This window comes from Moschus berezovskii, chromosome 4 (genome assembly GCF_049115385.1).
Source record: "Moschus berezovskii isolate FMDL1 chromosome 4, NW_MosBer_1.0, whole genome shotgun sequence".
NCBI lineage: Eukaryota > Metazoa > Chordata > Mammalia > Artiodactyla > Moschidae > Moschus > Moschus berezovskii.
Genome location: NC_142463.1, coordinates 124280853 through 124307363, shown reverse-complemented (window position 1 = coordinate 124307363; position 26511 = coordinate 124280853). Strand labels below are relative to the sequence as shown.

General features: G+C 41.6%; 1 protein-coding gene across 1 annotated transcript in view; it reads left to right on the top strand.

The window, feature by feature from the left end:
* ADCY10 (adenylate cyclase 10) overlaps positions 1-26511 on the top strand; it is an 85648-nt gene that overhangs the window by 21381 nt on the left and 37756 nt on the right. Inside the window, exons 11-18 of the mRNA XM_055402320.2 lie at positions 156-345; positions 3853-3908; positions 10672-10825; positions 12218-12410; positions 12935-13021; positions 16839-17113; positions 18596-18732; positions 24361-24489. Coding sequence (XP_055258295.1) covers positions 156-345; positions 3853-3908; positions 10672-10825; positions 12218-12410; positions 12935-13021; positions 16839-17113; positions 18596-18732; positions 24361-24489 — 1221 coding nt within the window. The remainder of the gene's footprint in view (positions 1-155; positions 346-3852; positions 3909-10671; positions 10826-12217; positions 12411-12934; positions 13022-16838; positions 17114-18595; positions 18733-24360; positions 24490-26511) is intronic.

The following is a 26511-nucleotide window of genomic DNA, read 5'->3' as shown; positions in this document are numbered from 1 at the left end:
AACCTGGGTAGTTGAAGGTAAGATTGCTGTGTCATCTCTGAAGGCAAACGGAGTAAAGGGTAAAAATGCCATCTGGGGACAATATGCCTTGGATTACAGAGTTCAATGGCTGTTTTCTCCTTGCTGTTTGCCTTTCTCTCTTCTTCCTATTATAGTCATTGGTCAAAAAGTCAACATAGCTGCCAGAATGATGATGTACTATCCAGGAATCGTGACCTGTGACTCTGTCACCTACAATGGCAGCAACCTACCAGCCTACTTTTTTAAAGAGCTTCCGAAGAAAGTCATGAAAGGTGTTGCAGATTCTGGACCGGTGTATCAGTGTTTGGGCCTTAATGAGAAAGTGTGAGTGTGGGACAGTGACCTTGCAGTACTTTTTAGTAAAGAAGTGGGAGAATTATGATAGCAAAAACAGTAGGTCACCAATTTCAGATTTGAAACCATTTCAGAAAATTAAAATCTAGTCCCTCCCAGGCCAAGACCCAGATTTCAAATTCCTTCATCTTCCTCCATCCCACTGATAGTATAATATGGTGGAAGATCCCATTCTACTGTCAGTTTTGAGACTATGATGGTAATTTATCAAAGGTTATACAAAAAGAAGAGAGAGTCTTCTCATTTGAGTATCTGTCTGGACTCAGAAGGACCCAATCACCAACCATTAACTATTGATCACTTCAACTGTGTGTTCAGGCATTGAGAGGGATTGCTCTCCTTCTAGGTGCTTAGTGACACACATTCTCCCAAAGCCCAGTCTGGGCCCACTTAGGAGCTGAGAATCCCTCAGTACCTTCCAATCATTTTCAAGATATGTTCAAATTCCCTGCAATGACACACAAAGTCACCACCTGCCTTTCCTACCTTATCTCCTCCTGTGTCCCTTCTTCTGGGGGCGTCTAAGGGGATTAGCCTCTCTCTCGTTCATTCCACCCCCAGTCTACTAGGAAAACTGCAGTCAATTTTTGAAATCCAGCTCAAAGATCTGTTCCTTTCTAAAGCTGCCTCTGAAAGCTACCCAGTCCCAAGTCCAGCGGTTTAGCTCTTTCCTCCTCTGTGTAATTCTGTTGTACATTATAACGCTCAAAACAATCACTGGCTCAGTGTGCTTTTCACTTCCTACACTAGGAGCTTTTTGAGGATAGTGACTATTTTTTGTTCATTCTTAGATCCCCAGTGCTTGGTAGGCATCAATAATGATGAATAAATGAATGAACAGCACGGGAAGCTTGGTGGATGGAAAGTGCAAAGGTGTTATTCCTGACATTAGCAAGCTAGAATCTAGGTCTTAAAGGGTCAGATAACAGAATTAGGGCTGTAATTGGTTCAGTGAGACTTTATTAGTCATCTTTGTATTCCTGGGGCTCAGCACTGTTCTTGGCATGTGTAGATCATCAATAAAATGCTGTTTGAGTAAATGAATGAATAATAAATTTTTGTGAGCCCTTATTAAATATTAGGGACTTTACCTCAATATCAACTATATGAGGTAGAAGCAAACTAATATTAACTCGATTTTATAAATTTTAAAATGGAGACTCAGAGATTTGTTAGATGACTTGTCCATACTCATAAATCTAGTAATTTATGGAGCCACATTGCTTTCAGATGCCATAGTAATGCTGCATTATAATTAACCTGGAGAAGGAAATGGCAATCCACTCCAGTATTTTTGCCTGGAAAATCCCATGGACAGAGGAGTCTGGTGGGCTACAGTTCATGGGGTCACAAAGAGTCAGACATGACTGAGTGCCTGAGTGCATCAGTTGAGTTCAGTTCAGTTGCTCAGTTGTGTCCGACTCTTTGCGACCCCATGAATCACAGCCCGCCAGGTCTCTCTGTCCATCACCAACTCCTGGAGTTCACTCAAACTCATGTCCATCGAGTCGGCGATGCCATCCAGCCATCTCATTCTCTGTCGTCCCCTTCTCCTCCTGCCCCCAACCCCTCCCAGCATCAGAGTCTTTTCCAGTGAGTCAGCCCTTTGCATGAGGTGGCCAAAGTATTGGAGTTTCAGCTTTAGCATCAGTCCTTCCAATGAATACCCAGGATTGATCTCTTTTAGAATGGACTGGTTGGATATCCTTGCAGTCCAAGGGACTCTCAAGATTCATCTCCAGCACCACAGTTCAAAAGCATCAGTTCTTTGGTGCTCAGCTTTCTTCACAGTCCAGCTCTCACATCCATACATGACCACTGGAAAAACCATAGCCTTGACTAGATGGACTTTTGTTGGCAAAGAAATGTCTCTGGTTTTTAATTTACTATCTAGGTTGGTTATAACTTTCCTTCCAAGGAGCAAGCGTCTTTTAATTTCATGGCTGCAATCAGCATCCGCAGTGATTTTGGAGCCCCCCAAAATAAAGTCTGACACTGTTTCCACTGTTTCCCCATCTATTTGCCATGAAGTAATGGGACTGGATGCCATGATCTTTGTTTTCTGAATGTTGAGCTTCAAGCCAACCTTTTCACTCTCCTCTTTCACTTTCATCAAGAGGCTTCTTAGTTCCTCTTCACTTTCTGCCATAAGAGTGGTAAGTCAACCACAAAATCTCAGTGGTATACAATAGTACATTTTTATTTATCTCATGACTGTGTGGGGTTCAATTGCTCTTGGCTGGATTTGGCTGATCTTGCCTAGGCTTGTTCATATGCCTGGGGTTGAGCAGGTTGTCATTCAGAATGACTTCAGATAGGATAACTGGGAATTGTGGCTGACATAACTGGGACAGTGATTCTATGTATCTCATATTGGGCTAGCCCAGGCATGTAGTCATGGCAATATCAGAAGAGCAATAAAGAGCAAGTCCAATGCACAAACATTGTTCAAACCTCTGTGTCATGTTTGTTAGCATCCCATGGGCCAAAACGTCCACAAGGATGAGCTCAGCATGGGAGGGCACTGCAAAGGGCATAGATTCAAGTAGGGCTGAAGAAGTGGAGCCATTAATGCAGTCAGTCTACCACGGAAACTGTTTCTGAACTACCGGGACTACCTGATCTCGAAACCTGCCTTCTTTTCGTTTCTCTATACCATCTTTGAAAATAAGAGACTATAGAAATACACATACAAACATGAACAGGGCCTGTTTCCTGTCCTGAAATCCAATGGGGAAGACAACACACACAAAATTAGCAGTATGGGAGAATTTGGTGTGTGCTATAATACAAAGGCATAACAAAATATTTAGTATAGACAAGGGAATGAGTCATTTGTTGAAAAAGTCCCCTTTAAGAGATGATATTATGCAGTGGACAAGCATATGCCCTTGATCCTAGTTTTAGATATTGACTCTGTCAGTATCCTCTGTCACCACTAACCATGGGCTTTTGGTCACATTAAACTCTCTGTACCTCTGTTTTCTCATTTGTAAAGTGGACATAATAATAATAATACCTTCTTAATAAGCTTTTTGTCTGGAGTAAAGAAAATGATTATGTAAAGCCCTTGAAAGTGCCAGGCACATAGCATGTGTTCCACAAAAGTGAGCTATTATTGTTTGAGCAATTGATAGAATCTTTCTATGCTGGGAGACAATATAACACATCTAACTTTATTGGGTACCCTACTGAGTGTCTGGTTTCCCTGGAGGAGGGTCAGTTCTACCAGTGCAGACTCAACAAGCATTTTTTGAACAACATATCAGGCTCTGTGGTAAAGGCAGCTACGTAAGTTGTTTGGAGACTCTATTACCAGGTAAGAACTTCTTTGTTCCCTTCCTCTTGGCATCTGTACCCCTTGAGTCAGGGGACAGAAAGGAGGCTTTCTGGGAACTAAGAGCTAGTCCCTCTGGCTTTCAATATTTCCCTATTTTGACACTAACATCTTTTTTTTTTTTTTTTCCTTCTCTTCAGCAAGTTTGGGATGGCATACCTCATCTGTAACAGAAATGAGCGTTACCCTTTGCTGGGTAGGTAGTGGGCCTTGATTTTTAAACCTCTTTATTGAATTATAACATGACATACAGAAAAGTAGGCAGCCGTTTCTAATAATGTCTTGTAGTTTCCTTCTGTCAGAAGGAATAACAGTTTGTATTTCCTTCTGTTAGACCTGAGCATACCTAAAAGTATCATTATAAATTAAATCCTGGTCATACCTGTGTTAGGGTAATTAAGAGGAGGCTCTGCCCCACACTTTGGTGGGGTGGGGGTGGGGGGGCAGTATTAGGACAGAATCTTGATGTCAGCATAGTCTAAAAGAAGGCAACAGTTCCAGAAGAGCAGAGAGCACACAAACCAGCAGGAATGCCGTGCTTTCAGGGCATTCGGGTAGTTTTCAGAGTTTGCACATCATTTCTTCCAAGTCCAGATCCCCAAACTCCTGAAGGCTAGAAAGGAGAAGGAGTGTCTACTCTCACCTTTTTCCAAGGCCTTACTTTCCATCCTAGGATATGCTTGTTGTGATCATGATTGATAGCAAATGGAAATCCTAAGCCCCTTTCTACAAGATTGAGGACTCAGTGTGACAGACATACTAGAACACATTGGTATAATAAGTATATAGTTTGCAGTCTGGTCTAGTTGCCTTTTTGCCCTGATTTCACCAGAGTGAGATAAAAATCAGGCCTATATATCGTTCCTTAAAGCTGTAAGCAAAAACAGACTGTCTGAGGTTAGCAGGATGGAAAGTACTCTTAGAAGAGCTCCTGCACAAGAACTTCTATATGCACACTGACAACAAAACTAACATGAACAAAAAGTGTTTTTTCAAGGGTCAAAAATGCATACAATACTCTCAGATGTTAGGACCTTGTTTCAATAGAAACAAGGCACGCATACTTCAAGTCAAGTGATTAAACTCATTTCAGAACCGAACTAAAGAAAGAATTCAGAAGTTCTTACCTCTATGTGTTGTATACAAATAGAACACAAAAAGCTAGAAGAGTCTGCTCTGCAGCCTTCTGGGCCTTATCGTCTGAGTTCTTGTGTAAACTGTAGGCCAAAGAAGAGCACTACACATCTCACAAAACCAAATTCAAATGCATTTTCAGAAAGGAAATGTTTCATCTAAAAGAAGCAGGATTTCAGTTCAGTTCAGTCACTCAGTTGTGTCCGACTCTTTGAGACCCCATGAATCACAGCACGCCAGGCCTCCCTGTCCACCACCAACTCCCGGAATTCACTCAAACTCATGTCCAATTTACATTACCAAATAAACATGTAAGCTTCTTTGTATGAAATTCTAAACTTAGAGTAGTGGTCTTGGTTTTCAATAGATTTTAAATAACACTTGGGTATGTATTAACTCTATCAATGGGGAAAAAAAAGGGGGCACTTCACAGTAATCAGTCCATCGAAGAAGGAAGAGTCAGCCCTTATTTGTTCTCTAGCTGTTTTGACAGGAACAACCCCATAAGATACTGAGCCAGACTTGCCTGTAACTGTCCAGGAGTCTCCAGCGGAGGCATGGGTCGACAGTGGCCTGCTGCAGGGTCAGGGGCACTGACTCCAACAGTCCTGGTAGCACGGGCATACTGACATAAGTCCTTTTGAAGGAGGTTGCCATTACCCCAACCATAGTTTGGCCTCAGGGAGGGAACATAGCCTCACCCATCAGCAGAAAATTGGAGTAAAGATTTACCAAGTAAGGCCCCACATGTCAGAGCAAGACCCAGTTTGCCCCTCAGCCAGTCCCTCCCATCAGGAAACGTCCATAAGCCTCTTATCCTTTTCCATCAGAGGGCAGATAGAATGAAAACCACAATCACAGAAAATTAACCAAACTGATCACATGGACCACAGCCTTGTCTAACTCAATGAAACTGTGAGCCATGCTGTGTAGGGCCACCTAAGATGGACAGGTCATGGTGGAGAGTTTTGACAAAACGTAGTCCACTGGAGAAGGGAATGGCAAACCACTTCAGCATTCTTGCTTTGAGAACCCCATGAAAAGGATGAAAAGGGAAAAACATATGACACTGAAAGATGAACTCCCCAGGTTAGTTGGTGCCCAATATGCTACCGGAGAAGAGTGAAGAAAAAGCTCCAGAGGAATGAAGAGGCTAAACTAACATGGAAACAACGCCCAGATGTGAATCTGTCTGGTGGTGAAAGTAAAGTCCGATGCTGTAAAGAACAATGCACACGTTAGGTCTATCAAGATAAATTGGAAGTGGTCAAACAGGAGATGGCAAGAATGAACATCAAAAATTTTAGGAATCAGTGAACTAAAATGGACAAGAATGGGCGAATTTAATTCAGTTGACCATTATATCTACTACTGTGGGCAAGAATCCCTTAGAAGGTATGGAGTAGCCCTCAGAGTCAACAAAAGAGTCTGAAATGCAGCACTTGGGTGCAGTCTCAAAAATGACGGAATGATCTCTGTTCATTTCCAGGGCAAACCATTCATTATAACAGTAACCCCGTCTATACCCTAACCACTAATGCCGTTGAAGTTGAATGGTTCTATGAAGAACTGTGAGACCTTCTAGAACTAACACCAAAAAAGATGTCCTTTTCATCATAGGGATCTCCTTTAGGATGGACTGGTTGGATCTCCTTGCTGTCCAAGGGACTCTCAAATGTCTTCTCCAACACCACAGTTCAAAAGCATCAATTCTTTGGCTCTCAGCTTTCTTTATAGTCCAACTCTCACATCCATACATGACTACTGGAAAAACCATAGCCGTGACTAGATGGACCTTTGTTGGCAAAGCAATGTCTCTACTTTTTAATATGCTGTCTAGGTTGGTTATAACTTTCCGTCCAAGGAGCAAGTGTCTTTTAATTTCACGGCTACAGTCACCATCTCCAGTGATTTTGAAGCCCAAGAAAATAAAGTCAGCCACTGTTTCCACAGTTTCCCCACCTATTTGCCATGAAGTGATGGGACCAGGTGCCATAATCTTAGTTTTCTGAATGTTGAGCTTTAAGCCAAATTTTTCACTCTCCTCTTTCACTTTCATCAAGAAGCTCTTTAGTTCCTCTTCACTTTCTGCCATAAGGGTGGTGTCATCTGCATATCTGAGGTTATTGATATTTCTCCCGGCAATCTTGATTCCAGCTTGGGCTTCATCCAGCCCAGCGTTTCTCATGATGTACTCTGCACATAATTTAAATAAGCAGGGTGATAATATACAGCCTCGACATACTCCTTTTCCTATTTGGAACCAGTCTGTTGTTTCATGTCCAGTTCTAACTCTTGCTTCCTGACCTGCGTACAGATTTCTCAAGAGGCAGGTCAGGTGGTCTGGTATTCCCATCTCTTTCAGAATTTTCCACTAGAGAAGGGAATGGCAAACCACTTCAGTTATCTTGCCTTGAGAATCCCATGAACAGATCATTCAGGTATCAGTTCAGTTCAGTCGCTTAGTCATGTCTGACTCTTTGCGACCCCATGAACCACAGCACGCCAGGCCTCCCTGTCCGTCACCAACTCCCAGAGTTCACTCAAACTCATGTCCATCGAGTCAGTGATGCCATCCAGCCATCTCATTCACTGCCGTCCCCGTCTCCTACTACTTCCAATCCCTCCTAGCATCAGACTGTATGACCTAAATCAAATCCTTTACGATTCTACAGTGGAAGTCCCAAATAGATTCAACAGATTGGATCTGATAGACAGAGTGCCTGAAGAGCTATGGACAGAGGTTCGTGACATTGTACAGAAGGCAGTAATCAAAAACATCCTCAGGAAAGAGAAATGCAAAAAGGCAAAATGGTTGTTTGAGCAGGCCTTACAAATAGCTGAGGAAAGAAGAGAAAGGCAAAGAGAAAAGGAAAGATATATCCATTTGAATGCAGAGTTCCAAAGAAGGAGAGATGCGAAAGACTTCTAAGTGATCAGTGCACAGAAATAGAGGAAAACAATAGAATGGGAAAGACTAGAGACCTCTTCAAGAAAATTAGAGATACTAAGGGAATATTTCATGCAAAGATGGGCACAATAAAGGACAGAAACAGTATGGACCTAACAGAAGCAGAATATATTAAGAAGAGGTGGCAAGAATAACAGAAGAACTATACAAAAAAGATCTCCATTACCCAGGTAACCACAATGGTGTGATCACTCACCTAGAACCAGACATCCTGGAGTGTGAAGTCAAGTGGGCCTTAAGAAGCATCACTGAGAACAAAACTAGTGGAGGTGATGGAATTCCAGCTGAGCTGTTTCAATCCTAAAAAATGAGGCTGTGAGAGTACTGTACTCAATATACAAGCAAATTTAGAAAACTCAGCAGTGGCCACAGGACTGGAAAAGGTGAAAATTTTTCATTCCAATCCCAAAGAAAGGCAATGCCAAAGAGTGTTTAAACTACCACACAACTGCACTCATGTCACAGTCTAGCAAAGTGATGCTTAAAATTCTTCAAGGCTTCATGAACCAAGAACTTCCAGATGTTCAAGCTGGATTTAGAAAAGGAAGAGGAACCAGAGATCAAATTGCCAGCATCCATTGGATCATAGAAAAAGCAAAAGAATTCTGAAAAACATCTACTTGTGCTTCATTGACTCCACTAAAGCCTTTGACTCTGTGGATCACAACAAACTGTGGAAAATTCTTTAAAAAATGGGAATACCTGACCACCTTACCTGCCTTCTGTATAACCTGTATATAGGTCAAGAAGCAACAGAACAATGGACTGGTTCAAAATTGGAAAAAGAGTACGTCAAGGTTGTCTATTGTCACTCTGCTTATTTAACTTAAAAGCAGAGTACATCATGCGAAATGCTGGACTTGATGAAGCACAAGCTGAAATCAAGATTGACCGGAGAAATATTAATAACCTCAGATATGCAGATGACACCTCCCTTATGGCAGAAAGCAAAGAGGAGCCTTTTGATGAAAGTGAAAAAGGAGAGTGAAAAAGCTGGCTTAAAACTCAACATTCAGAAAACTAAGATCATGGCATCTAGTCCCATCACTTCATGGAAAATAGATGGGGAAGCAATGGAAACAGTGGCTGACTTTATTTTCTTGGGCTCCAAAATCACTGGAGATGGTGACTGTAGCCATGAAATTAAGAGGCTTGCTCCTTGGAAGAAAAGTTATGAGCAACCTAGACAGTATATTAAATAGCAGAGACATTACTTTGTCAACAAAGGTCCATCTAGTCAAGGCTGTGGTTTTTCCAGTAGTCATGTACGAACGTGAGAGCTGGACCATAAAGAAGGCTGAGCACTGAAAAATTGATGCTTTTGAACTGTGGTGTTGGAGAAGACTCTTGAGAGTCCCTTGGACTGCAAGGAGATCAAACCAGTCAATCCTAAAGGACATCAAACTTGAACATTCGTTGGAAGGACTGATGCTGAAGCTGAAGCTCCATCAGCTTTGCCACCTGATTGAAAGAACTGACTCATTAGAAAAAGACCCTGATGCTGGGAAGGATTGAAAGCAGGAGGAGAAGGGGATGACAGAGGACGAGATAGTTGGATGGCATCATCGACTTGATGGACTTGAGTTTGAGCAAGCTCCAGGAGTTGGTGATGGACAGGCAAGCCTGGCGTGCTGCAATCCGTGGGGTCGCAAAGAATCGGACATGACTGAGCAACTGAACTACGGCAACATGCTTCTGCGACTCCTTCTGTCCACTGAGGTTTCAAAGATGGTAGGCTGAGTTTGAGATTTCAGTCAGGGTATCCTGTTATTCATATTTAAAAGCATAAGAAAAATAAGAATGATAGGGTTGTAATCCAAGGTGACTTATTTTCCTTTTTTCTTTTTATAATTTTTCTTATTTTCTACAGTGAGCTTATGTTAGTTTTATAATCAGAAAAATGGTATAATTTATTTTAAGAATTTATGTTCTTATGATTAATCATATATATGAAGCTTTTTTAAAAAACATTGAATTTTTTTATCACTGGGAACTCTTCTTGTAGCCCTGAAATAAGTATAGTTTCTCATTTACAAAGAGTAAGGAGATCAATCCTGGGTGTTCATTGGAAGGACTGATGCCAAAGCTGAAACTGCAATATTTTGGCCACCTCATGCGACGAGTTGACTCGCTGGAAAAGACTCTGATGCTGGGAAAGGTTGGGGGCAGGAGGAGACGGGGACGACAGAGAATGAGATGGCTGGATGGCATCACCGACTCTGTGGACATGAGTTTGATTGAACTCTGGGAGTTGGTGATGGACAGGGAGGCCTGGCGTGCTGTGATTCATGGGGTCGCGGAGAGTCGGACACGACTGAGCGACTGAACTGAACTGAACTGAACTGAAGTTTCCATCACAGAATTAAAAGTAAAAATATTTTATCCATCCTGTACAACATGAGAAACTTAACTTTATAAATTTATTTCTTAACGTAATAAGCTCTAGTTACTTCTAATGTGTTATAGAAAAAGGAAAAGAAAATAAGCATTAGGGTCAGATAACCCTGATTTAGTTCCTGGTTGTATATTCTAAGCAAATCTCAGTTTGCTACACTAAAATTAAATTGACATCATAGTGAACATTATAAGAATCCTTTCCCTCACAGCTTATGGGCATCAAAAAAAAAAACAAAACAAACCAAAAAACCTGTAAAACCACATTACTAACTGTAAAATTCTAGCTGAAGATTTTTTAAAAATTTTAAAGTGCACAGGACCTCAAGAAACTCCATGAACAATGCCATGGAAATTCCAAGGGTATTCTTAGAAGCAGTATCACTGTGTGCTTTTTTATATCTCTAGACAATTGTGTGTTGATTGGGTTTGCTCCCTTTTTGAAAAACAAAAATAACAGGACGTGAGGAGGAGATCAAATACTTCATGTGTACTATGAAGAAATTTTTGATGTCTAACTGCAGTCAAGTTCTGATGTATGAAGGAGTATCGGGATATGGAAAAAGCCAGATACTTGTGGAAATTGAGTACCTGGCCCAAGGTGAGAACCACAGGTGAGTGTCTTGCAGTGACCCCTTTTGTGGATCCAGAGAATCCTGACATCCTTAAGAATTTCATTTGTTTTAAAGTTCCCCTCCTTTATATAGGGTGCATCTTACAAACTACCCACAATCTATCAGTTATTATTGGGTATCTTGCCCCTTATGCTAATTAAGTAATTAATGAGAAACATGTTGAAGTGAGAAAATAAAAAGCTGGGTTGAGCCCTTGAGATCCTAACTTAGTGCCTCAAGGGGCTTGGATGTTGATATTTTAAGTTTCCTAACGCTCAGACAGTTTGAGAACAACTGGTATAGATGCTGAAACCAGAGCTAGATTTGGTCTGAAGCAAATACACAAGTTTATCCTGTAGCTGACAGGGAATCACTAGTTCAAACCATTGAGCCCTGAGAATGTGGCTAGAGAATGGAAGGCCTCTGAATTTTCCTTTGAAAGGCAGAGCTAATGTATTTTCCTCTTGCTATTTGTCTCTTTAAAAAGGAATGTCATGAGGGCTGTCTTTGGGACAACCTGTCTCATGAAGGTGAACAGTATGGTATTCAATGACAGGGATGATAATCTAGACAACGGTAACTGTGCCACACATCCGCTCACCATCTAACATAAAGGCTTTATGGGGAAAATTCTTATTAGCAATAGTTTTGGCTGTGTTTCTACTCTCTTTAAATGTCAGGCCTGACAGAGGCTAGTTTTTAAATGTATTTAACGTTGCTGAGGGAATAATTCAAAATAATCAGAAGACATTTTATTTATTCCATCACTGAGTACTTATAGTACCTAAGTGCCGTATTAGTTTGCTGCTGCTGCTGCTGCTGAGTCACTTCAGTCGTGTCCGACTCTGTGTGACCCCATAGACAGAAGCCCACCAGGCTCCCCCATCCCTGGGATTCTCCAGGCAAGAACACTGGAGTGAGTTGCCATTTCCTTCTCCAATGTGTGAAAGTGAAAAGTGAAAGTGAAGTCGCTCAGTCGTGTCCGACCCTCAGCGACCCCACGGACTGCAGCCTACCAGGCTCCTCCATCCATGGGATTTTCTAGGCAAGAGTACTGGAGTGGCTTGCCATTAGTTTGCTAGAGCTATTGTAACAAAGCACCACAAACTAGATGGCTTAAACAACAGAAGCATATTGTCTCTGTGTATAGGAGGATAGACGTCTAAGATCCTGGTGTCGTAAAGTTGGTTCCTTCCATCAGCTGTGAGGGACAATCTGTTTTGTCCCTCTTTCCTAGCTTCTGGTGGCTTGCTGGCGATCACTGGTATTCGTTGGCGTGTGGAAGCACTACCCCAATCTCTGCCTCCATGTGTGTTGTCTGTGTCCAGATTTCCCCCTTCCCAAAAAATATATTTAAAAATTCTCTCTGATTCCTGACTTTCTTATAAACAGGACTATTGCTATTGCGTTGACCAAGATCAGCTTCAATCAAAATTTTTATACCATCCAGATACTCATGGCCAATGTACTAGGTCTGGATACTTGCAAACATTATAAAGAACGACAGACCAACCTTCAAAATAAAGTCAAGTCACTGTTGGATGAAAAGTTCCATTGTCTTCTTAATGACATTTTCCATGTGCAGGTAACGATCTGGTGTTAGACTTCTGTGAGAAATTGTGAAGGGGCAGGTGAGGCCATCCCTCTGTCATGCTTTATGACACCGCATCTCTTTGGCCTTTATGATACTTTTCTTTTCTCATCTAGGGCATCCAAGGTGGTAAGGAAATGGCTCCTAATCCTTGAATGAGCACCCACCTTCCTGAGATATGTTGGTACCAGACTCAAGAAAATCCAAATAACCACCTGCTGATTCATTGTTTTTCCCTCACCTTCCCATGTTAGGTATACTATACTAGCTAGTCAAGGGCATAATTCCCCACTGCTCCCAAAGGTGTTTGCCAACCAAAGATAAGAGTGTGCCCTAGTTTTTCTCATATCTATTAGATTCAATGACATAGAGTATTATAGCTGGAAGAGATGTTATGAATTATCTAACATACAAGGATTTTAAGGCACAGAACAGTAAAGGGAACTGCCAAAGACATACAACTAGTAGTTCCCTCTGCTATTTTCCAATACTCAATATTCTCATAATTTTTTATACAGTTCCCTATTTCACGAGAGGTTTCCAAGATGAGCACCATGAGAAAGCAAAAGCAGTTGGAGGCGTTGTTTATGAAGATCTTGGAGCAAGTAAGAGCGTCTATGGGTCAAATAATGGGGGGAGGGGAGAAACTGGGCATCTTACCACAAAGCCAGGTTGCCTCGAGTTCAGATTCCAATGACAAGAAGCTGTGAATTATGTGAAAGCTTTAACCCAAAGTGTTTCATTGTCCTCCATCCTTGGAAACCCCAAGGTGAGAGTCTATTCAGAATTTAGTTGTATTTGAAAGGAGTCCTTTAACATTACTCCTGGGAGTTTGGCCTCTTCTTAAAACCAGTCCTCTTTTTTTCCTCCCTCTGTATAGGAAGCGATCTATCAAACCAGTTATGCGTACAGGCTCTGTAGTCAGACTACAAGAGCTTGAGCCCTTAGGCCTATCATTTGCTACCGAGACATTACTTTGCAATGGTTTTTCCAGTGGTCATGTATGGATGTGAGAGTTGGACTGTGAAGAAAGCTGAACGCCGAAGAACTGATGCTTTTGAACTGTGGTGCTGGAGAAGACTCTAGAGAGTCCCTTGGACTGCAAGGAGATCCAAGCAGTCCATTCTAAAGGAGATCAGTCCTGGGTGTTCATTGGAAGGACTGATGCTAAAGCTGAAACTCCAATACTTTGGCCACCTCATGTGAAGAGTTGACTCACTGGAAAAGACCCTGATGCTGGGAGGGATTGGGGGCAGGAGGAGAAGGGGACAACAGAGAATGAGATGACATCACCAACTCGATAGACATGAGTTTGAGTGAACTCTGGGAGTTGATGATGGACAGGGAGGCCTGGCATGCTGTGATTCATGGAGTCGCAAAGAGTCGGACATGACTGAGCTACTGAACTGAACTGCAGCTTGATCAAATGACTCAACCTGTCCATGCTTTTACTTTATCTTCTATAAAGTGAAGAAACAATAGTACCCAACTCACAGGGTTATAAGGTTAAAATGACTAGATTATGTGTAAAACACTTAGAGAGTCTCTTTCATTGAAGCCACTCAGCCAATGTTAACATTTTGTCTCTGAGTAATATTATGACTGTCCATTATATGCAGTTGATCACCAACTTTATATCCCGTTCCCTAGCTCTCTTATAAGCACCAGAACCATATTTCGAAGAACCCGTGTATTCCACTTGGATATGTAGAATTATACTCAGTTCAATGTCTAATACTAAATTCATTTTTTTCCCCTACTTTAGTACCCTGTCTTCCTCATCCTGATCCTGACCTTTGATTTCGTTACTAACAAGTTCATTCACACATCGTTCAAGTTATCTCTGCTACCTTCCTCACTATTTGCCACATCTTCTGCATCTACTCAGTTGCCAAGTCCTACATGTCTACCTCAGACCGACTCTAGAATCCATCCATCCTGTGTTCCCCACTATAGTTCAGGCTCTTTCTCTTCTATTACTATAGCTTTCCAGCTAATCTCTGTGCATCATACCTCTCCACTGCAATTCATCCTCCATATAACTGCCAGAGTGTATGCAAATTGCTCCAACCTCTGCTTTATACTAGTCAAACAATTCTCAATACTAATGAGATAAAAGCCAAAAGAGTTTTTTCTAACCTTGGAGAAATGCTACTCATCATTCAGTGTTACCTCTTCAGTGAGAACTCCCCCAAATCACAAGGCACGACTAATTCCTCTCCCACTGTGCTTCTGTAATACTGTGAACATAACTTCTTATTATGTTTTCCATACTGTATTTCAATTTGCTACTTAAATCTGTCTCTCTCCCTCAGGAGATTGTGAACTTCTTAAGGAGAGGGAGCCTCTTATTCATTTTTGTATCACTATTGACCAGAAGAATGTTTGGCACATAATAAAAAATTCAAGTTTGTGGCAATAAATGTACAGTAGAACTTCCTTCTTCTCCACTGCAGGCAAATAAGGCCATATCAGTAATTTCTAAATGTCAGATTTTGAGGACTGTTTGCATCACAAATATCCAGGAAGCTTGATAAAATATATGTATTTATGAGTTCTACCTGAAATTGAAAAAGGCTTGGTTTGGGCCTAGGAATCTGTTAAGTTTGTTTTTAAAATTCTTCAGTGGTTCTGATCCAAATCTAGTTGGAAACTGTGACTAGAGCTGTGCTTTGACTCAGTGTTATGATGACGATCTTTGGATCATTTACTATCAGTATGATCTTGGGAAAGTGGCTTAACTTCTCTGTGCCTTAATTTTCTCAGTAAATAGATTCAATAGTGCCACCTCTGTAAACATTATGAAGATTTTAAATGAATTATTATGGAAGAGCATCGCACAGTGCTCTGTGAACATAGTAGGTGCAATGTAAATGTTGGCTTTTATTCACACTAGATATGACCCAATTCAATCTATTAAAAAAAATTTTTTTTTAATTTATTTGGCTGTTCTGTGTCTTAGTTGCAGCACACAGGATCTTCAGTCTTCACTGTGGCAGGCAAGATCTTATAGTTGTGGCATGTGGGATATAGTTCCCTGATCAAGAACCAAACCTGGGCCCCTTGCGTTGGGAGCGAAGAGTCTTAGCTGCTGGACCACCAGGGAGTCTTCAGTCGTCTTATTTTAAAGCTACGGAAGCTGGGGCCAATGATGTACTATTGAATTGTTGTGGGGTTTTTGGTTCTTGCTTTACTCTCCTCAATTCACAAATAATTCACTGATAAGACCATTCTATGACTAAAACTCACATTCCTATCTGCTCATAAGATATTTTTGAAGATATTAGTCAAATACAAAACAAAACAATGGGATGCTAACCCCTATTCATTCAAACGTTCTCAGAGTCAGTGAAGAGCTTACGATCTGGTGACAGAATGAGGCTGTAGAGGAGTCTTACTATGTGTGTGTGTGATCAGACAGGCTGTATAATGCTTTAGAATGATCGTCTTCAGAAATTTGAAAGTACCCTTTACTGCTTTGGTTTATAAAAACATGTAGAGGGAAAGAATGGCTTAACAATCACTTCTCAGAGGGAACCAAAAGAAGCCAAGAGCAGTCTGGAGCAGTAAGAATGGGAAAAGTTTTCTCCATTTAGATATCTTATACTATGGAAATACAGAGCCCACTATCCAAGGGCTCACACTAAAATGTAAACTCTGTTTTGTCTAATACTGTATCCCTAGTGCTTAGAACAGCACCTGACACTAAGGGATGCACGGTAAATGCTTAATGAGTAAATAAATAATTCAGACTAGTTAGGGAAAAGTAGTCTACATGAAAAAAGGACACTTGATCTGTTTTTAAGCGTAATGTGCTGTAATTCAAGCCAGAACAGCATAAACTGCTGGCAGGGCAAAGACCATATCAATTCCTCTCAGCACTTTGCCTCCAGCACCCAGCCCAGTGAGTGGATAGATGTTGGCTGAATAAATGTCAAATAGGTATTTCCAGGAGACCTTCATTTTTCAATAAATTAGAATGACTTGAAGTAAATCTCAGTTATTTTTATGTAATGGGTGTTTAACTTGACTACAACCCATCTATCCTATACATTATCTTGTCATAAAGATCTGACCAAGTATGAGTTTCTTCCAGCCAGTAGAGTCCCAATGGTCTCAAATTCCAAGTTAGCAGACTCTAAATTATCACAGAGATACTGGAAAGAAAAGATTTAACTTAGCTTTGCAAAACTCAGTGGAAACACATGTATACCCATACATATGTATAAAAAAACTGAAGTCATGGGAGTTCCCTGGTGGTCTAACTAGGATTCAGTGCTTTCACTGCTGTGGCCCAAGTTCAGTCCCTTGTTGGGGAACTGAGATCCCACAAATCTGGGGGTGCAGCCAAAATACGAAACAAAAACAAAAAAGCCCTGAAGTCCTACAACATTTTTCTTTCTATTTCTTCACCTTGTTTAGACAGTGAAAGAGGAAAGGATTATTTTCATCATTGATGAGGGCCAGTTTATCGATTCAGCCTCCTGGACCTTTATGGAAAAGCTTATCCGATCCATTCCCATCTTTATCATCATGTCCCTGTCTCCCTTTGTCAACATACCCTGTGCAGCTGCCAGTGCAATAATGAAGAACAGGAACACCACCTATGTCACCCTTGGACCTGTGCAGCCTAAGGACATCCTCAACAAAGTCTGCCTAGACCTCAGTGTCAAGGGCATCCCCAAAGAACTTCACACGTGAGTAACCCATTTATTCTAAGGCCTTGACAGCTGCACTTATTCACCAGGTCCAGACTTCATCAGATTCCTTAGGCTGTGTCTGAAAGCACCCATTTCAGTATTCTTGCTGGTTCCGCCTTTCAAAGGGGCCATTGAACATGCTTGGTAGGATGGATGCTGCTCACCTTTTCTTTTTATGGTCCCTGTTACATCACGTTCAACTTTGCTTAGAGGCATGAGTTTTGTTTCCCTTTCATCAAGCTGGGTATAGGCACACTCAACTCTAACCTACAGTGACTAAGGGCACAGTCATGGGCAAGTGACACGAAGGGCAAATTGGTAAACGTTAAAGACCGCAGCCACAGCTGAGCCAGGTCTTAGTCCAGTAATAACACGGTCTGGTGCTGGTGCTCCTTGTCGTGCTAGACGCTGGTATCTTCTCTGGCTCCTCTACGGGGTCTCGCCAGCAGTCCCCTTAACAACATAGACAATGCCCCTTCCTTAGCTGTCTGCTTCCAACCCACCATGGATCTGCTCTTTACAATGAGGTTATCTTGCTTCTTGACGAGCAATGTCTCGGACACCAGGCATGAATCTGCCATGCTCTCTCCCTTTGACTCCCTGTCTCTCCCTCTTTATCTCTGTATTTATTTATTTAATATGTATATATTTATTATATATATGCATTACCTTTTGATCTAGCCTTCCTAATTCTAGGACTCTGTCTCAAAGATATATTTACAGGGAACTATACTCAAAATTTTGTAATAACCTATAAGGGAAAAGAATCTGAACATATATATAACACAGTTACGTGTGTGTGTGTGTATATATATATATATATATATAATCACTTTGCTGTATACCTGAAAATAACACAACATTGTATATGTATTGACAAAAATATGAAGTAACATATGGACACAGTTTTTATTGAGGCATTATTTATACCAGTAAAAGACAGAAAACAATCCAAATGTCCATCTCTAAGGGGACAGTTAAAGTAGGATGCATCCACACAATGGAGCCCTACATAGCTACAGAAGGAAATAAGAAAGTTCTACTGATGTGGAGGGATGACCAAGATACATTACTGAGGGAAAAGCAAGGGGCAGCCTAGTATGCAGTATGTACAAAGTGCTGTCTTTTAATCTAAGGAAGGGGGTGAAATATATATGTGCATTTTCTATAGTTTTTGAGAGAAACCTTGAAAAGATAAGCCAGAAACTAATTTAAATGGTTACTTATAAGGTGAGGTAGGGAAGCAAGACTGAGGGTGTACCTTATTACATACTTTTGAGTTTGGAAAGATTTAAATGTTTTATGTAATTTTCAAAAATGAAAGAAAAAAAGTAAAGGCAATCCCTAAAAATGGAAAACAAACCAAAACAAATGGAGAAAGAGAGGCGATTATTTTTGAGTGAGTGAGAAGACTCAAATATTTTTCCTTCCTAAAAGATAGTTCTTTGATATAAATAGGTTGCCTTGTTTCCACTACAGGTATCTGGCAGAGGGAAGCTGTGGAATTCCACTTTACTGTGAAGAATTGCTTAAAAACCTAGACCATCACAGGGTACTCGTTTTCCAAGCAATGGAGTCTGAGGAAAAGACAAATGTGACCTGGAATAACCTGTTCAGTAAGTCCTGTGATGATGGTTCTTTCTCTCACTCTCCTGAAGAGAGGGTGGCAAGAGTGGGCTTTTCCGTAGGCTTCTTCCTAAAAGCGTTCGAGGAGGCAGTGAATGTTGGACTTGATATCCCAGATTGTGAGAGAACTTAACATTGCCTGGGACTCACTGAACTGAGAGAAAGCGTGTAGACCTGTAATAGAAATGAAAGAACGGAGAGTCTTCAAGGCCAGAATCAGAACTGATGAGGGAGTGGATGTTATCAGGGAAAAAGAGTAACTTGTTTTCCAGAGGTAAAATGATTATCTCAAAGTGAATTGTCAACAAAGTTCTCATGGTACTGAGACAGGCAGAAGGATGAACTTTGAGATAATGGCACAAAGAGGCCAGGTGGAATTTTTAAGAAAACGGTTTTGTTGAAGGGAGAAGGGTGGGGGTTGGGGAAAGGGGTACGGACGCAAGCTGGGGTGTAGAGGGTTAGGGTTAATGTGAATGATAGGAAAATGTCTGGGGTGGGTTTGCTAGTTGTTCAGGGAGGTGGCAGTGATAAGGAGAAAAAATAACATGCTAGCAAAAAGGAAAGGAAGGAACTATATTTAGACACAAAGGTTTAAGAGATACCATCTATGCTATGAAAAAAAGAGTTAGAACAGTGCAATCAAAAGAAAATATTAGCTTTGAAGTTAGGAGTCCAGATTTCAGTTCTCCATATGACATTTAATAGCTGGTATTTAGGGATTAGTCACAACTTTTATTGCCAGCTACCTGCTCTATAATGTAGAATAAAGGAACTAAAATCTTTTCTCATTTATTCACTCAACAAAGATCTACTGAGCACCTTTCCTGTGTCTTACACCACAGTAGGCATTCTGGGGATCTCTTTGAATATAAACAAAGCGACTGAATACAATAATACTTTGCTGCCTCGTTGAGTTTCTTTAATTAAACTTTTTAAGGTGATCATAAATTTACATACAGTTGTAACAACTATTGGGTTGGCTAAAAAGTTCATTTGGGTTTTTCCATAAGGTGTTATGGGAAAACCCAAATGAACTTTTTGGTTAAAACAATAATATGGACGGATTCTATTAATATATACCCTTTACCTGGTCTTTCCCCTATAGTAATATCAGCAAAACTACAGTATAATATCACAACAAGGATATTAATATGATACAGTCAAGATACGTAATATTTTCATCACAATGAGGATCCCTCATGTTGCCGTTACAGCCTCCCCACTTCTCTCCCACCCATACTTCCTTCCCTGGTAATCACTAATCAGTTCTTCATATCTATAATTTTGTGACTTTAAGGAATTTTTATAAATGGAATAATACAGTATATGTAATTGGACTGCAAGGAGATCCAACCAGTCCATCCTAAAGGAGATCAGTCCTGGGTATTCATTGGAAGGACTGATGCTAAAGCTGAAACGCCAATACTTTGGCCACCTCATGCGACGAGTTGACTCACTGGAAAAGACTCTGATGCTGGGAGGGATTGCGGGCAGGAGGAGACGGGGACGACAGAGAATGAGATGGCTGGATGGCATCACCGACTCTGTGGACATGAGTTTGAGTGAACTCCGGGAGTTGGTGATGGACAGGGAGGCCTGGCGTGCTGTGATTCGTGGGGTCGCGGAGAGTCGGACACAACTGAGCGACTGAACTGAACTGAATCTTTTAAGCTTGTTTTTCACTCAGCATAACTCTCTGAAGATTATCTGGGTTATTGTGTGTGTCGGTAGTTGGTCTTAGTAGTTGCTGAGTAGTGTTCCATGGTATGGACACACCACAGGTTGTTCAGCCACTCACCTGTTGGAGGACACCTGGGCTGTATACAAAAACAAGAATGCTAAAGAACATTATTGAGTCAACTGACAAAGCTGGAATATGGACAGTAAAAGATGATAAGTATATTCTACTTATGTAAGAGAATTGTTATTCTTGGGGAGTTCATAGTAAAGTATTTGGGAGCAAAAGGGCATTATTTATGCGACTTAATACTCAAATGAAATGTTTATGAAAAATATGTACATAGAGAACAAAGGGTATAGCAAATGGGGCAAAATGTTAACAATAGATAAATATGAATAAAGATTAATAGTGTTACTCTTATAATTTTTGATAAATTTGAAACTTACGAAATAAACAAATTTTTTAAAAACCAAACAAATTTTAGTGGTTTCCTATTGAGTTTACAATGAAATCCAAACCCTGCGTTGGACTGGAGATCCCTGAGGGAGCTGCCTTCCCACCCCTCTGTGGTCTCACCGACTGTTCTGAAATGTGCTGCAGCCACGTTTCTGCTCCCCTAACAGCCTGAGCTCCCGGTTGCCTCCTCTCCTCGGCTGTTTTGCATTCCTGCTTCCTCTTGCCCTATCTCAGGGGTTATCTCCTCGCAGTCATTCTCTGACCACGCCTTGCTTACGGAAGACCTTCCCTGCTCTGCGCTTTCTCAGTGGTCTCTATCACCGTGTTTCTTTCTTTCACAAAACTGAGTCACATTATGAGGTTATCCTATTAATTATTTATCTGTTGGTTATTATTTGCCTTCCACTGTGAGAATGTCAGCTCCCTGAGGTAGGAAGTCTTATATACTCCTGAATCTCCAGTCCTAGGATGGCCTGTACCTAAAGGTCATGTACCTAGAGTGATAAAAGAATGGTCATCACAGTGATAGGTCCTGGAAAGGGAAATTAAAAAGCGTAGAAGAGCATGGATCAAGTCATATTCTTTATATATTTTTGGCTGTGCGGCTTGTAGGATCTCAATTCCCTGACCGGGAGTTGAACCCGAGCTACAGTAGTGAAAGTGCTGAATCCTAACCACTAGACTTACCAGGGGACTCCCTGTCAAGTCAAATTCTTAATTCCTACTCTCCTACCTCCACGACACACGCACATACCTGGTCCCTTTTGCGGTATGCTACCCTTCGTTTGCTGCCCCGATCCTGAACTCTTCCTTTGCACCACTTGCCTCGCTGACCAGTCCTCAGATTGGCTCCTCCCCCCGGGTCTGTGTTCCGAGGAGGGCATTCTTCACATTCCATCCTCAGCCTTTCTCTGTGCTAACTCAGTACTCTCTCTGCACTTGTTTTCAGTTTGTCATTTATTTTCCAGCCTTCTATGAGTGAAGTGCACGTGTGAGTATGTGTGTGTTTGTGTACACAATATCCAGCCTTCATTTCACTCTTAACTCCAGACCCATGTTTCCAATTGCTCACTGGACTGTCCTGTACATCCCACGTGAAGTGTAAGGCGCTGCCTCCCTCCCATACTGCACCTCCTCTTGTGTCCCCAGCTCGACTGTTGGCAGTGCTCGTTTCTCTCACGGCCGTCACTGGCTTGCCTAGGTCTCGTTTTCTCAATACCGTTAGTCTCTGTGCCTTATCCCTTGCATAACCCTCTCCATCTTCCCTCCCTCATAGTCCACTGTTACGCTTTCTTACACACCTTCCCAGTCTCTTGCTTGTCCTCGCCACTTCCTGCTGTTATCTTCCTAAAAACGGTTGGTTGGATCACTACTATCCAGCTTGGGATACTTCCCCATTGTCTGTGGAATAAAGTCCAGACTTCATAGTGTGGTATTGAATGCACTGCATACTCTGCTCTCAGACTTTCTAAGTACGTCCGTCTCCTACAGTAAGCAGCACTCCAGCACGCCACCCACTGCGGTTTAGTCACACTGGCCTCTTTTGCAAAGTGCTCATGGCTTCTGTGCTTTTGCGTTGATCACCCTTTTATTTTCTACTTGGAATATCCCTTCATTCTTTAAGTTTCAACCAAAATATTTCTCCCTCTATGAAGCCTTCCTGAATCTACTCACTGAATTAATTGTCCTTTATTCTCTGTTCCTCTTGGCTCTTTAGCTCTTAAGTCACTTTTCCTGTATTATGATTAGTTACCTAAATATCAGTTTCCATAAATTTTAAGATCCTTGAGGGCTGGAAGCACGCATTAGCCACATTTATAGCCTTCACAGGTTCTGAGGCATAAAAAGCCTGTCCTGTGTTATGAACTCTCCAACGCTTACCGTCTGTGCCTACTCAGGTGGCACTTGTTTACTGTCTGGTTACCTGACTCTCTGTGTACATACCTTTTCTTTCCAGGAGTTCAGGAATGTAGTTACGGTCACCCTCAGTGTCTTGTATGTGGTGACCCAAGGACGAAAGAGCAGATAAAACCAAGGAGGGTCCTGGAATGCAGGAATGGAAAAACCAGACCCGTATCATCCTTCCCTCCCCTGTGTTGTAGCTATTAACGGATTTCAGGTCTTCCTAAGCACAACCGGTCTCCTCTCCTACTCCACAGGGAGAAGGTGTTTGCCTTACTCTCCCCCAACCCCCACCCAGTTTATGTGCCTCCTCCAATCAGCAAATGGCCCACAAGACCCCATCCCACTCCTTGCACCCTGGGTATAAAAGTGAGCTAAGGACCCCTGTTCAACATCAGTTCTCCCTTGAGCTGGCCTGCTGTTCTAACAGCGTCTCCCACTCTAATAAACTTTATTTCCATTCTGTCTCATGTCTGGAAATTCTTTTCCAACCTGTGCCCAGACCATGACATTGCAACTCAAGTGTTAATGAATGACTGGAGGGACAAATAAGTAATACATTTTGGAGTGCCAGGAGAAAAAATTACTATTCAAGTTTGTATTCAAACTTCATTTTTAACATCTTTCTTTTATTAAAAAATGAGTTCTTAAATTTTTTAAAATTTATTTTTGGCTGCACTTAGTCTTTGCTGCTTTGTGCAGGCCTTCTCTTGTTGTGGCAAGTGGGGCTGCTCAGTTGTGGTTTGTGGGCTTCTCATTGCAGTGGCTTTTCTTGTTGCAGCACTCAGACTCTAGAGTACAGGCTCAGGAGTCTGGCAAGTGGGCTTAGTTGCTCCAAGGTATCTGGTATCTTAGTTCCCGGACCAGAGATCAAACCCATGTTCCCTGCGTTGGTAGGTGAATTCTTAACCATTGCACCACCAAGGAAGTCCCTAATATCTCTTTCTGACAATAACCAATCTTAAGCAGAGTACAGTCTTCTATAGAATGTGCTTGCCTTTGAGTGTGGGTATACATATAAGTATATCGTATATAGTAAGTATGGGCTTCCCAGGTGGTGCTAGTGGTCAAGAACCTGCCTGCCAACGCAAGAGACAGGAGACACCAGTTCGATCCCTGGGTCGTGAAGATCCCCTGGAGGAGGGCACAGCAACGTTTGCCTGGAGAATCTTCAGGGATAGAAGAGCCTAGTGGGCTGTGGTCTATACGGTTGCAATGAGTCGGACGTGACTGAAGTGCTTTAGCATGCATGCACATATAGTAAGTATAAAATGTAAGATACATCCTGATAATCTTTGAATCAAATTTTTATAAAACTGCATGTATTATGAAAGGCATTCAGTTGTTATTACCAATCTTTTTTTCTTGGGCAGGGGAGGGAAAGAAAAATATGTTTTGAGTAAATTTTGATTTTCATATGTCAGCTTTATTTAAAACAGTATTCCAGAATACTTTAGGGGCTGACGCACATCTCTGCCTGCTCATTCTCATGTGAGACCCATCTTGAAGTTTATTGAAAAACCCAGATAATAATAGGACAATGACTCTCAACTTTTCTTCCCTTAATACCTCTCTATAGAGAACTTTGCTAAGCCAACAGAGGACTTAAAAACATTTACTTTCGGTCTTGAGGAGGAAAATGAAGAAGTCTGTAACCTCGCTAGTGGTGTCAGATTGAAAAACTTGTCACCACCAGCATCATTAAAAGGTAAAGAAAATGTGACCTGGTGTTCATTTTCCAGGACCTAGATTTTCCTCTTGCTTTCTTTAGGATGCTTCAACAAAGGAGAAAGTGAGAGGGTAGCAGGCAGGAAGGCCAGGGTCTCCAAATGGAGGAAACAGGCTGCAAATGTCAGACACTTTCTCTCTCTCTTAAGTGGCAGGAGGAAACAAACTACAAGTGTCAGATATTTTCCCCTTCTCTGTACAAATTTAAAAAGAGGTTTCTTTTAAAATTCTGTGTTGCCATGACAACACCTGGTTCTACCTTAACTTTCCTCAAACCTTGAGCTAACCAAAGCATTTTTCTTAAGGAAATGTTTCTCTTAAGGTATGTTAATGAACTATGTATTTATCCTAGACTGTCTTCAAATTGGTTCTGCCTAAGGCTCAGAACTGACTTGACAAACCTGTATGTTTTACTCATGCAAATATTCTCTTAAGCTATGTTAATAAGGGGCTTCCCTGGTGGCTCAGAGGTTAAAGCATCTACTCTGCTCTGCAGACTGGGGTTCGATCCCTGGGTCGGGAAGATCCCCTGGAGAAGGAAATGGCAACCCACTCTAGTATTCTTGCCTAGAGAATCCCATGGAGGGAGGAGCCTGGTAGGCTACAGTCCATGGGGACTGTATTTGCTTGGAAACCTGCCTTTCTTCAAGATTCATGTCAGTCATTTTATGGCCCAGGATGACTCCCCTGGTGCCAATGTCATCTCAAAATGCATGTTGTGGGTGAGGGGCCTGGTGCCAATCTGAGTTTTGAGACATCTGCTTTCTCTAATTCCGTTCCGTTCCGTTCGGTCGCTCAGTCGTGTCCGACTCTTTGCGACCCCGTGGACTGTAGCCTACCAGGCTTCTCCGTCCATGGGATTCTCCAGGCAAGAATACTGGAGTGGGTTACCGTTTCCTTCTCCAGGGGATCTTCCCGACCCAGGAATCGAACCCGGGTCTCCCGCATTGGTGGCAGATGCTTTAACCTCTGAGCCACCAGGGAAGCCCTAGCAGCCTGCTAATAGCTATCCCTGTAGCTCAAATGGTAAAGAATCTGCCTGTAATGCAGGAGACCACGGTTCGATCCCTGGGTCAGAAAGACCCTCTGGAGAAGGGAATGGCAATCCAATCCAGTATTCTTGCCTGAAGACTTCCATAGACAGAGAAGCCCGTCAGGCTACAGTTTGTGGGGTCACAAAGAGTCGGACACGATTGAGTGACTAACAGACACACACAGTAGCTATATAACATCTGGCTAAAGACTAGCAGGATAGGCACTCTTTCTGCCCCCTTCTGATGTCTAAGTCAGAAGTTTTCTCTATCTCTTTTATATTTAAATAAAACTTTATTACACAAAAGCTCTGAGTGATCAAGCCTCATCATTGGCCCTGGATTGAACTCTTCTCCTCCAGAGGCCAAGAATCCTGGCGTCTTGCACAGCTCAGCAACAACCTTTGAAAAGGAAGATAGAGGACTGGCTTTATCTGTTTCATGTTACCTAGGCAATGGGAAGGCTCCATAGTAGGCTTGCTTTTCCTTTTCTAAACAGAAGCCACCATCCCCCTGTGCATATTCTGGAATCTGATTTGAACAAGGTTTTATTCAACTGCATAAAAGAATGATGTATAGTACATTTGCAATTAAGCAGAAATCAAATAATGAGAGAGAAAATTTAACACTGATACTTTTTCTCAGCTATCTACTTCTGAAATGACAAACAAGGGAATTTATATCAGGGATGAACTATTATTCATTTCAAGAGAAACTAATTTCAAGCAGTGTTCTAGTATGCATTCAGCTCAAGTCCATGCCTTCTATGGAATGTTCAAATGTTCAGTAGAAGGATGAGACCTCAAGCTCTCAGTCTTCAAAACAGCATTGTTTGTGTTTCATTCACCATGTCTACTAAAGTAGCAAGGTAGACTAGTTTGGTTTCTTTTAATCAGTATTTTTTTATTGAGGAAGTTGATTTACATACAATGTGTGTTAATTTCTGCTGTACAACAAAGTGATTTTTGTCG